At 47.3% G+C, this 14,696-nt stretch overlaps 1 protein-coding gene across 4 annotated transcripts in view; it reads left to right on the top strand.

Annotated features, from left to right (window-relative positions):
• Nucleotides 1–3,008, top strand: part of Rps6kc1 (ribosomal protein S6 kinase C1) — a 154,268-nt gene extending 151,260 nt beyond the window's left edge. For 3 of the 4 annotated variants that reach the window (XM_059280093.1, XM_059280094.1, XM_059280095.1), the window contains one exon: nt 2,134–3,008. In XM_059280093.1, the coding sequence (XP_059136076.1) occupies nt 2,134–2,244 (111 nt within the window). In that variant the 3' untranslated portion in view covers nt 2,245–3,008. The remainder of the gene's footprint in view (nt 1–2,133) is intronic. The other variant, XR_009383102.1, reaches the window with a different exon arrangement.
• The last annotated feature ends 11,688 nt before the right edge of the window (nt 3,009–14,696 follow it).

Below are 14,696 nucleotides of genomic sequence, written 5' to 3' on the forward strand. Positions count from 1 at the left end.
TGAATCCCTATTTAAAAATGAATATTGGGGCAGTGGTGATGCACGCCTTTAATCCCAGCACTTGGGAGGCAGAGGCAGGAGGATCTCAGTGAATTTGAGGCCAGCCTGGTCTACAAAGTGAGTTCCATGATAGCCAAGGCTACACAGAGAAGCCCTGTCTCAAAAAACCAAAATAAATAAATAAAATAAAAAAAAGAATAAATACATACAGAAAAGAACTATACAAATAAAGTAAACCTAAAGCAAACAGGAACCAGTGAGAGAGAAAACGAAAAAGAAGAGAGAAAAGGGAAATATAACTTGAAAAGATCAGTGGGATGGGGAGACCTTTTCCGACTACAGCACACCGAGGCAGAGAGGCCTTGGCATCTTAAAGAACGCTGGTCCAGACGGCAGTGTGCTTTGTACACACGCTTGGAATCACCTGCCAAACCACAGTGAGCTAGGCCCTACCCTTACTTCATACCATATGCAGAAATTAACTCAAAGTAGCTCACAGACCTTTGTGGAAGTGCTACAACTGTAAAACCTGTGGAGGAAAACATGAGAAAATACTCATGGCCTTGGGCTACAGCAGAGCTAATTAGATATAACACCAAAAGCATGATCCATAAAAGGAACATTGATAAAGTAGACTTCATTAAAATTAAAAAGTGTGAGCACTTCAAAGATATGTGAAGAAAGTGAAAACAAGCCACAGGCTGGGGAAGATGTTAGCAAACCACTTGTCTATGCTGTGTTCAGAATGAGTAAAGACCGTTGTCACCAGCAAGGCAGGCCACTTAGCCTGAAAATGGGTGGGTGGTGAGCCATTTCAGCAGAGGTGCTATGAATGGTTGCTAGGGCATACAACCACAGTCATTGTCACCAGGGAGTGCAGTTAAAACCACCATGAGATGCCACTGAACCTTTAGAGCTGCTTTCAGTCAAGGCCAGATGTTGCTGAGGCAGAAAACCCAGAGCCCTGGCTCATTGCTGATGGGACTGTAGGCAGGTACAGCCATGTTGGGAAAGTTTGGCAGTTTCTTAGTCAGTTATATACAAACGTGCTGTGTGAACCGGCAGTTCTGACCCTAGGAATAAACTCAACTAGAGACACATGTCCTGAGGAACACACACGACTCTGAACAGCACTGCCATTCAGTAGAGTCCAGAACTGGGAACTCGGGAGCCCACTAGCCAGTGAGTAGACTAACAGCAGTAGAGGCACCGTGGAATATCGATCAGGAAAAAAGCCAGTGCTTACCTCCAGAGGGTTCAGTCTCACAGGTGCTGTGCTCAGTGAAGGAAGGAGTGTGAAGGCTTACTTAGTACTGCACTCCATCGGATGCCCAGAAAGGGCTGGTTCAGAGACAGTGGCTGCTGTGGGCTGAGGTCGTGGGGGAACACAAATGTCACAGGGCAGCTGTCAGGCTATCCAGAGGGGTGTAGAGCTAGACTGCACCCTGTACAAGTCTAAATTGACCACAGGCTGTTGACCTGTGACTTGCAGTAGATGTCTATATAGTATATAAATTGTCCCTTAGTAAAGCCATTGACACAAAACTTGAGGATGCAGGAATGTCTCAGGCACACTCTCCCAGCATGCCCAGGGCCTTCAGATGTTTGTACACAATTGCTTCTGGTTTTTACTGTTAAAAAATCTGACTGCCTATGACATTATTTGCTTATTTTATACATAACTCCTAATTTTGAACAAGTCCTAACCTATTTCATTTGCTGGATCAAATGACTTCATCAAATGCACCAGCCATTCCAGAGAAAGTGGTTTGGGGGATGCAGATTTGCTTGTTCAGATTTGAGCGTGTGCAGTCCTTATGTGTTGTAGTTGTTAAGGAATTGAAAGACCATGTGGGGCTCCCAGACTCCTGAGTCATGGAGAAAGGGCTCTCTCTCTTGATCCCGTTACCCTGTTTGAGGATGAGGGAAACCAGTGAATACTCAGGGCTCTGCTTTCAGACGTTGACAAGCTTGCCACTTAGGTGGGATGCTCCACAGGCCCACAGCCAGACAGCTGGTTGGCCATAGATGGCCCATTTATGGTGTGGTTGAATTCTGAAGCCTTCTCTCCCACAGCCCATTTTCCTCTCATTGCTACTGTGTTTCTGTCACTCACAGAATCTTCTGTTTCAGCTCTTGCAGTTCAACCCTCTGGAACGTCTGGGTGCTGGAGTGGCTGGTGTTGAAGACATCAAATCTCACCCATTTTTCACCCCAGTGGATTGGGCAGAACTGACAAGATGAGCATCATGGAGTGTCCTTCACAAGACAGATCCCTCGTGACAGATCTCCAGGAGTGGCTAGGCTTGGGCAACCCTCCAGCTGGTGCGCAGGAGCCTTGGGACAAGGCCTTAGAGGAAGTGATGGGGCAGGGGGCTAACAGACTCCCATACACCCGCTGTCTAGACAAGAGACTAGTGAACCTTGCCTAGTGAGAGCACCTGCTCTGCACTCACCTTCTCCGAGATGTGACGTAACCTGCATTCAGGGTTCAGGTGTGTTGCAGACATGAGTGAAATGAGGGTGCCTGTGCAGAACACCTCTGCTAGGAGGCTGTAAGTGTGGAAGGAAGGTTACATGAGTGAAGGACCTTTGGGTGGCAGCTAATGGTGCTTCTGCTAAACAAGACTGGTTTACATGATTAAGTCAATATCTACTGAGTAGTACACTAAATGTGCTCTGTGAACAGTGTCACTAGTGGGCTGAGGAAGTGAAGAGGAATGCCCAGTGCTTAGCAGGGCCAGGTTATCTCTGAGGAACAACACTCTTGCCAGCTGTGAACTTGCTGGTCGATGCTGCTAACTCCAGGGGCTCATGGGAACAGTCAGTCCTCCAGCAACCCTCTCCTGCTCCATTTCCTGCATTCTCTGCTCGTTCTCTTGGATTCTGCTTTCTCTACTTCTGTGAAAACACAAGCAACGAAAAAGGGAAGGGGTATTTATTCCCCCACACTGTCAGAGTAACAAGACTAAGAAATCATGATGTAAAATAAATGTGGTTAAAACTTGTATGGCTTCTTTAAATAGCTTAAGATTTAAAGGTTCATTTTGAAGGGTCCTTTTCCCCCGTTCCTTCTCTTGTGGAAGGTGGACAGTTTCTCCTGCTGTGGCTTAGTGTATTTGTTTTCCTTTGGGCTGGTGTACCTATACCCATAGTCTGTCATCTATGCGGTAGAAGTACTGTCTCACAAGTCAGCGAGGTGATGTTGAGCTGAGCTCCTGATATTCTGGAGAGATATTCACCTGTCTCGTGTTTACAAATGCCGCTTCTTCATCTTGCTAAGGTAGCGCGGCTGCCACCATGCTGTTTGCCAGAACTTACAGATGCCTTAAAAGTGTTGGTGTCTGATTGTCAAACTTCATGTGGAAATTATAGAACAGGCACTGCTTCCGAGCGAGAGGCCACCAGGAATGACTGACATTCTGTTCTTATGTTGTTGCCTCTGGTTTGTGTTTGTTGTATCAGAACCCTGGGCCTGCATGCTAGGCAAGCACTGTCTCATTGAGCTTCACTCCAGCCCTGGATTTTTCTGTTCTAATACACGTACTTTTGAGTCTGTGTGAGAGGCCACCCCAGCCCCAGGAACATCTCAGCATCCATCTGCTGACTCTCAGGTCTCTCATCAGGACAAACAGAAGCAGAAATGTTTGTTGAAAACACAGGAAATGTGCAAGCATTTTCCCTTTTTCTATTATTTGACTCCCCTTTCCCCTTTTCAGTCCCTTTATAACCCGAAACCCAGCTGAAGGGCTGTGACAACACCAGGTTGGGATGTGCAGGTCACCAAGATCAGACCTCAGTCAAGATGACATCAGTCCCTGGAACTGGCTTTGGCTCACCACCCCCTGGCCTCATGACAGGAACTCATGCAGGTGAGACCCAGAAGGACTTCCTGTGTGGGTTGGTAGGAAGTCTGTAAGCATTCAGAGCCGGCCAGTGCAGAACTTCCTTCCAGAAGTGCCCCGTGACACAAAATAAGGACTCACAACGAAGGTGAAGGCCCTACCCTTCCGTGTGATTTGGGCCTCTGGACTCAAAGGACAGTAACCTAAGCAAGTGGTTGCCATGTCAGTTGTGGACATATTTCCTCAGCTATAATTTGTCTTTCTGCATGTGTGATTGTGGCTTGTACATAGTATAAACACATCATTCATGTTGGACACAAATAATTTTAGAGATAAAATGGGATAAATGGCTGTGGGTGAAGCCCATCTTTCAGGCAGTGCTATATACATGCTTGAAGTTCCGGTGGTGTGAAACTGGCCTCTGTTGTAGTTCATATTTTGTTGGCTCAGGCAGAGGATTGGAATATGGTCAAAACCATAAAAGAAATTACCGCTTGGTATTTCAAATCTGGTTTTTTTTTTTTTTTGGTTTTGTTTTTTGTTTTAGTAGGGTAAAAGTAAATTTTGCCATTTTAGTCATTTTGAATGAGTGTGTGTGTGTGCTCACATGTTCGTGTGCACATGTGTGTGAAGGTCAGGAGTCGACACTAGATGTCTGTCTTAGGGTTTCTATTGCTGTGACAAAGCACCATGACCAAAAGGTAAATTGGGGAGGAAAGGGTTTATTTGGCTTATACTTCTATATCACTGTTTATCATAGAAGGAAGTCAGGACAGGAAGTCAAACAGGGCAGGAACCTGGGGGCAGGAGCTGATGCAGAGGCCATAGAGGCTGCTGCTTACTAGCTTGCTCCTCATGGCTTGCTTAGCCTGCTTTATTATAGAACCCAGAACCACCAGCCCAGGGGTGGCCTCACACACAATGGACTGCGCACTAATTAAGAAAATGCTCTACAGGCTTGCCTACAGCCTGATATTATGGAGGATCTTCTCAATTGAGGTTCCCTCCTCTCAGATGACTTTAGCTTTGCCAAGTTGACATAAAACCATCCAGCACAGTATCTTCCTTGGTTTCTCTCCACTGTACTTTTTGAGGCAGCATCTCTCCCTGAAACTGGAGTTCACCTTCTTGTCTAGACTGGCTGTGAGTGAGCCCCAGGGATCCTGTCTCCAGTGCTGGCATCACAGGCACATGCTGCCTGTGCTTTCATGTGGGATCTGGAGATCTGAACTCGGGTCTCACGTTTGTGTGGCAGACACTTTGCCCACTGAGCATCTCCCCAGCCCTACTTCAGCCAGTTTTAGGCATAGGATGTAGAAGTGACGTTTAGCATGCTTAAATCTTTGTGTAGCTATCACCACTGTCTCTTCAGAACTGAGCCGAAAGCATTATCTGTTCCACAGCCACTTCCTGTTCCTTCTCTCCCCAGCTCCTGGTCTTCATAGCTTGGGCTATGGTAGGCACTTCCTGTAAGTGGAATTATGTGCCGTGTGTTTTTGTGTGTCTGTTTACTTAGTGTGTCATTTCCAAGGCCCATCCATGCTGTGGATTGTGTCTGTCACCTGTTAAAGACTGACTCATACTCTACTTTGTGTATATATCACATTTGGTTAAGTGACTCTCCTGGTGAGTGAAATCCAGCCCTAAGGGGATCCGTCTTCTTGACTGAGCTGTGATCTTGGTGGCCTGTTCTCCCTAGCCTGGCTGACAGTCCATTTGTTAATAGTGCTCCATTATGGGCTTACCACATTTGGCTTAACTGTGTGTCTGTTCGGCTACCTTACATTGTTTCACCTTTGGGCTGTTTTGAATGATGGTGTCCTGAACTTGGACATGCAGGTTCCTGCGTGTCTCTCTCCCCGTGACTTTATGGTTTTACTTGGAATCCCCAGTGTTAACTTTTCTCTGCTCTTCTAGAGGGCTTTGTCAGATAGATTTTCAGTGGCTCACATTACAATATGACGATCACTGACTCCACCCAACAGGTAGGTGACTGAGGTTTCCAAAAAGCAAAGAGAACACCATCTGAGAATGTCACCATGGGAGAAGTTTCCTGACATTGTGACATGAGCTTTTATTATTTGAGACAAATATTTTTGATTTACTTAACAATAATAATGAAACTCTTTTAGGTGTTATTTTAATTGAAAGGTAAGTATGTATTTTTGGATACAATATGATGTTTGGATACTTGTACACATTGTGGAACTTATGGACATGCATCCACACAAGTACTTTCTGTGTCTTTGCATGAAAATATTCTCCATCTTTTTCCAGTTTCGACTATGAATCATGCTTGGTGGTAATCATGTGGGTAATCATGTTTCTTTGACTAGCACCTCCCTGTGGTAGCCACTGTTCTTTGTAGGGGTCCACTAGGATCTTGGTAATCTGTTCAGACTGCCTTGTGTAGTTTGTGTGCTATATGTGCATACATGTTCCTGTGGGTTTGTGGAAGTTAGAGATGCCCCTCACCTTCCACCTTGTTTGAGACAGGTCTTATTTGCGTGTACACCAGGTTAGCTGGCCTGCAAGCTTCTGGGAGTCTGTTTCTGTCTTCCTCCTCAGCACAGGAGCCCTGGGAAACAGCTGCCCTCCACTGTGCCTGGCTTCCCGTGGGTTCTGGGGATCTGGATGCAGGTCCTTACTCTTGTGTGACAAGTCCTCTATCCACTGAGTCATCTCCCCAGATTTATTCAAACATTTTTTAAATAGCTCCAACTTGGTCAGGTTTTCCCTTCAACCTTTTCCCATCTGTGCTTACTTCAGGGTCAGTGGGAACCAAGAATGGGTTATCTCTCGAGGCATGCATACACTCGGGGTAGGTGCACTACACTAGAGCCCCACAAGCCTTGCCCCACAAGTTAGCAGTGCTAAAGAAATCTGACTGTAGTGCCAAGAAGCACTTGCTTCCCAAGGGCCCCTCCTGCCATTCTTCCTGGACTCACACGTATCTCTCAAAGACTTGGTTTCTGCTTTGTAAATGTTGTGGGTGATCGAGGCTGGCATTTCAAGGTGTTTCCTCGAAGATTATGGCACACAGTAGAGAATCTGGTGTCCTGGCTGTGTCTGTCACTAATTGGCCTTCAACTTCAGTCAGATGCACTGTTGTGGGTTCTTGCTGCAGGAGAAGTGGGCAAGCTCTGAGCTGTATAAGAGCATGGTGGGTTTTCTGTTTCCCACCATGAACTGGTGTGATAATCCCACATTTTAGAAGGCAAGGTTAACAAAACCCTGAATTGGTACTTCACTGTTTCCTTGTAATTATTTTCCTGTTATTCCTAGAGACTTGGTTGCTGCCGTACCCCACTCAGTAGCACGTCCCTTGGTGGTCACACAGCTGTGAAGACTATGACTAGGTGGGCTGCAGAGGGGGCTCAGTGGTTGAAAGTGCTTTGCTTCTGCTCTCTGAGAGCACCCGAGATTGATTCCTTCTACATCCGCGACTCACAACCATCTATAACTCTAGCTCCAGGGGACCTGAAAGAGAATCTGTTGTGTACTAAAGAAGGTCAGGTGAATGGAGCTGGTGTGTGTGTGGGGGGTCCATGGGCTGGATTAAAGGCCATGCTGGGACATGGGATGCCACAGTCTAGGTTGTGGGGGACTCAGTAGCTGGTGTGGGTGACAGCTACTGCTGGAGAGTTAATTTTAGCTCTACTTTTTTTTTTTTTTTTTTTTTTTTTGGTTTTTTGAGACAGGGTTTCTCTGTGTAGTTTTGCGCCTTTCCTGGAACTCACTTGGTAGCCCAGGCTGGCCTCGAACTCACAGAGATCCGCCTGGCTCTGCCTCCCGAGTGCTGGGATTAAAGGCATGCGTCACCACCGCCCGGCCGAGAGTTAATTTTAGGGTTAAACTAGAGAGAAGTTTGAGGGAAGGAGATTAGAAGCAGGAGTGTAGTTAGGGTCCACTGCAGAAATTTGGCTGGAGGCAGAATCCTGAGCGAGGGGAGAATGTGGAGGAGAGATTCCATTCCTTCTCCTCCAAGTCTAGAACTTCCTCACCAAGTAATTGCTTCCTTCTAGGAAATAGACTGGAGCTAGGGTGCTGTAGCATCACCCTGGGAGGTCCTCAGAGAACACCGAGCCAGTGTACTTGTGGTTGCTAATGACGCTCCACCGTTCAGAGTCCCTAGCCCGGGTCCCATGGCCTCAGCATTTTACTCTTATGTTGTCGGTTTGCTTTTTGTTTCAATAATATCCTGACCTTTGTTCTTGGTTTCCTTCGCTCTTTGTCTCAGACCTTTGACATAACTTGGTTTAGCTCAGCGTCTCTCAAAAATGGTGAATTTTCTTCTTGCAACTCTTCTTCGAGGTGAAACTGCATCTACACATGTAGCTTAAGGAAAACAGCCTGGGACAGAGTTAGAAAGGCTGGTTCTGGTCTCCATCACCATCCTGCTGCACTATGGCAGCACATTTCCAGGAGAGTCTGTCTCACTCGGCCTAGGATGGGTGGGAGCTCCTCACCCTGGGTGCACCTTCTAAGTTTGAAGACATTGTGACATTTCCATGGGAATTGGTCCGACAGTCCTCCTATCAATGGGAAAGTGATTGATAGGAGACAAGTAGGCAGCTGGATAAAGAAGAAGCCAAGCTGGGCCCTGGTAGCATATGCCTTTAAGAAGAGCACATGTCAGAGAGTGTCTGCATCCCCAAAGAGGTCAGCCACGTCACCACAGTTGCTTTGACAGACGGCTCCTGTTTTCACAGGCCACTGTCACAGTAGATGGCGTAGACATCAGATGTCCTGAGTTTTGACCCCTAGGATGGATTGGGTTTCAGGTTGCTTCTTAGGGGTGCCACAGTTGAAGTTCAGCTTCGAGTTCTCGTCGTGCTCAAGACAACACAAAGCAAGCCTCACCAACTTCAGAGCCTCATACTGCTGCTGTATGGTTTCTCTGCTAGCCTCAACTGGGAACACTTTCTGGGTTGGCTCATTTTACATTTTGCAAGGGGGTATTAAATTTCACAGTAGGAAAATGGGGTGTGTGCCTTTTTATTTGTGTGTGTATGTGTATGTGTGCACAGAGGTGTGTGCAGGTGCACATGTATGTGTGTGCACATATATGTAGAGGCCAGAGGTTGATGTTGGGTGACCTCAGTTGACCTCTACCTGTTTGTTTTGTTTTCTTTATTATCACATGTGTGAGTGTGTACATGTGCCATGTGTGGAGGTCAGAGGACATCTTTGTGGAATCAGTTTTCTCAATCCACCTTTCTGTTGGTCTGGGACGGAATTCAGGTTGCAGGAATTGCTCAGGAAGCACTCTACCTACTGGGCCATCTCACTGGACTTGTCTACCTTATTTTTTTGTGACAGAGTCTCTCACTGAACCTGGCACTTACTAGGCTAGGCTGACAGATCAATAAGCCCCAGGGATCTCCTGTACCTGCCCCCAGGGCTGGGATCACAGGCCCATGCCATCACACTGGGCCTAACACGGGTCTGGGGATCCACATGCTTGAACAATAAGCACTTTAGGAGTAAGCCATTTCTCTAGCCCCGAAACTGTGTATTTAAGTGTGGAAGTGGGGGGATATGGAGGATCCAATTAAAACCATTTACTATAAGAATATTTTATAAGGTATTCAGAATATATCAGCTGAGACTACTTACTACACACACACACACACACACACACACACACACACATTTGACTTTTTGATAAACCCCTGTAAAATGTTCAGATAATTTTGTTTGTAATAGGAGGGATTTGGGGGAGGCTGCAGCAGAAGGATCAGAAGTTCCAGGCCAGTCTCTATTATATGAGCCCCTGCCTTATAAAAACAAAACTACACAGAAAACAGAAGCCAGGAGGGGTGTCAGTGTGAGTAGTTACTTCGTATGTCTATGTTGTGTGGACTCAGCCGTGACATTAGTAACACGGGCCTTTCCAAATGACACTATTGCCTGAGACACCATAGGAAGGAAGTGCTTTGAAGTTTCACCAGAGATGACCAGAGGTCCCCAAAGCGCCCCACACCTGATGGCCGGAGGAGCATCAGGTAGGTCTGGGTAGAGGCTGTGGTGCCCAGCCCCAGAGGGTTGCTCCTGGGACAATGTTTGGCTCTGCAGCTACGGTTGGGACTCTTCTGAACACAGGCTGGCTCCTAGGGCTCAGGCACAGAAATAGAGTCAAGAGAATGCTGGGTAGAATTTGTAATTTTGGGAAAGAAATGCAGCTTGCTTTTTGTTTTCTTGTTTTACTTCCCACCCTACACCGAGCCCAGCCCCATCTGTGTGACCACCCAGGATGGAAGCCTTCATCGAACCGGGAGCCACTGCCAGGTAAGGCGCTTCCTTTCTCCCTCAGCCTGTTCCGAGGCCAGAACCCTGTGACTGCGCCTTCTCTGATTGTGAGGCTCTCCACAGTATAGGGACTGGCTGACACTCTCATCATTTTGTTGGTCTTGCTGGCACTGGGGAGCCTTGGCACCTAGAGAGCAGGATCGACAGCCATGGATACTGCTACTCCATCCCTCTGCTGCAGATTGGAGCCATGTCCCCAAGCTTAGCCCCACCGCGGGCTATCATGGCTGAGGGAGAGAAGGCTGCCTGCTGCAGCTGTCTCCTGTAGGATCGGCAACCCCCACTCCCCAGGTGCCAGAGCAGCCCCCCATCTCTACTCTCCCGCCCCCTGCAGCTCCTGCCGCAGCTTTGCAGGGGGGCTTTTTGTCAGGTGAGGTTCTAAAGCCGCAGTGGGGAAATTACCAAGGGACCCTTCCTCAGGCCGATCTCCCTCCCTCCTTCCCACTCTCTCTTCCCTGCTTTTTGTCTCCTTCCGAAGCTGGGGTCAGAATCCCTAGCCAGACTGAGAACATGCTTGCTATTCCAGGACCCAGATGCCAATGTGTGGCAGCATCTGGCTTGTTGGCAAGCATCGCCGGCAGTTGTGCTGGCTGCTTCTGGGCCTGTCATGTGGCTGGGCCTGTCATGTGGCTGAGCCTGCGGATGGGGGCCTTGTGACAAAACAGAGTTTCTTTGAGAATATGGTTTCAACCATGGTGCTCACCAGAAAACAATGCGCTGCACAGAGGGGACCTGGATCCCTGGGCAGGGCACTGTGGGCTCTGGCTTTGATGGTGCTCCCGGCCTGTTCGGCAGAGCCCCTGTTTCATGCTTCAGAGCTGGCTTCTCTTGCAAACTTACCTTCTTGCACTGTGAGTGTCGCAGGTGCCTTAAGGCATGGAGCTCCTTGAAAGAGAAACACAAATCACTAGAAATGCTGAGATCAAATCCTGCTCCTCAGAGGCACCCGTTTGGCACGGGGAGCGCATGGCAACAGCTTGCCTTAGAAAGGTGACATTTCTGCTGAAGGCTGAATAATAAAAAATGCATTTTAAACACTCAGCCCTTCCGTGTCTTCTGCTGGTTGACGTTTGAAGTGAAGGCCATTTCTTCTATGCGAAGGGTCTTTTTTGAGGGTAGCCCTCAACCATGGACACATTAACCCTTGTCACCGCTGATGAGGCTCGGGGGCCTTTTAAATTAATGATCACATCGTAGGGCTTCCAGTCCTCCTTTCAAGGTGTGAACCTCCAGTGCTCAGAACGTGTCAGACACTTGCTCTCCAGGGTGTGGAGGGAAGGACAGCTTGGGCAATGCTTAGCTCTGCCTTCAAGGATGCAGGCCATGGTGGACAGGTGACACATGCTTCTGCGACCTCTCCTCACAGTCTACGTACTGCTCACACAGTTCTGTGGCCAGGGGAGTGTTCAGTTTAGCATGGAGACATGAAAGTCCTGAGAAGAGGATCCATTCTCATTTGCATGGCAAGCACACAGGAGCTGCTCTGAAGACAAGGTGGTTGGGGTCCTGAGCACAGGTATGTTGGGTTCTTGGTTCTAAACTAAGGGGAGAGACTGCAATGTTGCAACTACCTCATTTAGTAACACATGGTTTAAAGTACCTCTAAGGTTCAAGTGTTGAAAGCTTGGTCCCCAGCTGGTGGATCTCGCCACTAGGAGGTGATTGGATCATGAGAGCTCTGACCTGATGGATGGGTGTGTAATTTGGTGGCATTACTGAGGGTGATGGAGACTAGGAGTCAGGGCTGGTTGGATGGAGTGGGTTGATGTGGGTGTGTGTAACCTTTGAAGGCCACAGCTCTCCACTCTTCCTTGCCTCTCTCTGCTTCCTGGCTGTGAAGTTATGAGCAGCTCTTCTGTCACGATGCTCTCCCTCACCACGAACTGAGAAACCACAAAGCCAGCCAGCCACAGATTAAAGCCTTTCAAACTGTGGGTGAAGATTAACTCTCTTCTGAAGTGTTTCTCTCAGGTTCCCCTCATGATGAACTCTGATAACAGAACTTCACACATGACCCCTTCTTCACACAGCTCCCTCCCAGCACAGTGCAATACAAGGGCTATTTACAAAGAGGAGGTGCAAGACCAGCTGAGGAAGGAGCCAAGAGGAAGCGAAGACCAGCTTGAGTTCAGAGCTTCACCATCTTGTAGAGAAACCAGAGAGCAAAAGAGGAACCCACAGACAGCATACTCCACAATCAGGTGACCACACAGACGAACCCCAGATGCCAGCAGTTGAAAATAAAATCCCAGCAGCCAAGAGATTATTGTATATGGGAGAGAAAGGCAGCAGAGGCACAGCTTCTGCCTGCAGCCCACAGAGCACCGTGTCTTCCCGTGAAACCCTGGGCCGCTTGGAACCAGCAGCTGCAGATGGAGGAAAGGAAGGCGTCCATTCTACCACTTGTGAGTGCACAGGGTTTAGGAAAGGGACGCCAGCAGCTGGCCTTCGAACTCCGGACATTCACCTTCAGAGCTGCTGTCTAGTTCAAGGCCCCATGCCAGGTGAAAGCCACCAAGGACAGAGCCGAGGACAGAACCAAGGTGAACAGGACAGAGACAAGGAAAAGGCTCAGCAGTCTCAGGGAGTGAATGCCAGACATGTTTCAACACTTCATCCAGACAACAGAAGAGGGAGCCAGAACTGCCTGATTTATTCCCACGGATTAGGAGGAGGAGGACAAACTCACAGGAAGTGGCGTCAGGAGGAAGAGGCCAGTGTGTGCTGCCCTCCTCACTCTAAGCAAGCTGAGACAAGAGGATCATGAATTTGAGGCCAGCCTGGGCTATATAGGCTAGGGGTCTTGGGCTCTCTCTCTTTCCTCTCTTTCTCTCCTCACCCTTTCTCTCTCTTACATACACAAAGAAAAGAAAAAATGATTGGAAATAGAATAATGTCCTAATATACAAGGAGCACACTCTAGAAAGATGTGCCCCGAAATCAAAACTAACTGACATTAAGAAAATTACATAAGACATTAAACCATAATTAAACAGTTATGTATTATGGCTATGTGTGTGTGCTCGAGTGTATGGTCTCCTGGAATGGAGTTATATGTGGTTGTGAGCTGCCATGTGGGTGCTGGGAATTGAACCCTGGTCCTCTGGAGGAGTAGCCAGTGCTCTTAATTGATAAACTATTATCCCAGCCATAAAACCATAATTAGAATATTTGGAAATGAGAGGCCAATTCAGAAAAGAATTGTAAATAAAAAGAAAAGCTCCAGAAATGAAAATTGAAGTAGAAAGACCAAAATAGTGAATAAAAGCAAGAAATATCTTCATAGAAATAGCAATTGGTGATAATATTATAAAAATAATGATTGAATAGAAAGCACCAAGTACTGAGCTGAGCAAAGATGGCATATTTTGTTTTTAGATCAAAAAGAGAATGAATCAGGGGAGGCTGACTGAGTCAAACCAAGAAAACACTCCTGAAAGTAAACCATGAAATTCCCCGTGGACCAGGCACATTGCACACTGGGAATGCTGACCACATGACAGCAAGGCAAGGTGAAGAATGCTTTGCAGTCCTAGAAGGAAAAGAGCAGATGTTTTACACAGGATGAGTTTCTCAATAGCATCATTTGGTGGAGAGGGAAAGTATGAGCAGAGATATTTGAAAAACAGAAGCAAAGAAAGGTGGTAGGTCAAGCAAACCTAACTCCTGAGTGGAAAAGTCTCAGTGATTGTGAGGGAATGCAGGGAGACTGTCTCTGTTGTGCTGCTGGACCAGGGAACCACAGGTTGATGACGTAAAGACCAGAGTGATTTTTTTAAACCTGTTTTAGAGGCTGGAAGTATGAGATCAGGGGTAGCATGGTTGGGTCTGCCAAGAGACTTCTCCTGGTTGTACACGGATGCTGTCTTCTGTCCTGACTTGGGAGTCCGAGAGAGGAAGCATGCTCTCTTGTGATCCCTGTAAGGCACTAATCCCCTTCGTGAGGACTAATCTCATCCTTATGACCTTATCCAATCCTAATTACCTTCCAAAGGCCCCACTTTCTACCATCACACACTGGGCTAGGGTTTACCATGAGTTCTGGGAGGACCCAAATAGTACATAATAGTTCCCATGACCTTTTCCTAAGGAATTGAGTGGACAATACATTGTAGACAACTGGAGTGCAGGGAAAGATATCAGCTAAACATGTACAAATTCAGTAGCTGTCTGTAGATCTGTATGACCACAGGAGGAATGGGAGATGAGGGCACACCATCACTCAAACCATGGTGCATAATATCTGTGTTGGCCCTTAATGCCCATTGAGATAAAAGATCCTATCTTTTAACAGATGTGAGCAAGCTGTGAAGGATTGTTGTCTTTATAAAAGAGGTCCACCTTTCCTTTCACATGAGAAAGCAGAGCACAAGCCTTAAGACATGGACCCCAGCCACTGAACTAAAAGCAGTGTTTGCTGTGTGTAAATTACCCGGTATAGAATAGGAGGAACTGATGGGGATGTGTGGGATAAAACAGTATTGTTAATACAGGAAGTTCGGATTACCCATGCCGTCTACTTCAGGGACCAGGAGAAAG

The sequence above is a fragment of the Peromyscus eremicus genome, chromosome 15 (assembly GCF_949786415.1).
Source record: "Peromyscus eremicus chromosome 15, PerEre_H2_v1, whole genome shotgun sequence".
Classification (NCBI taxonomy): Eukaryota; Metazoa; Chordata; class Mammalia; order Rodentia; family Cricetidae; genus Peromyscus; species Peromyscus eremicus.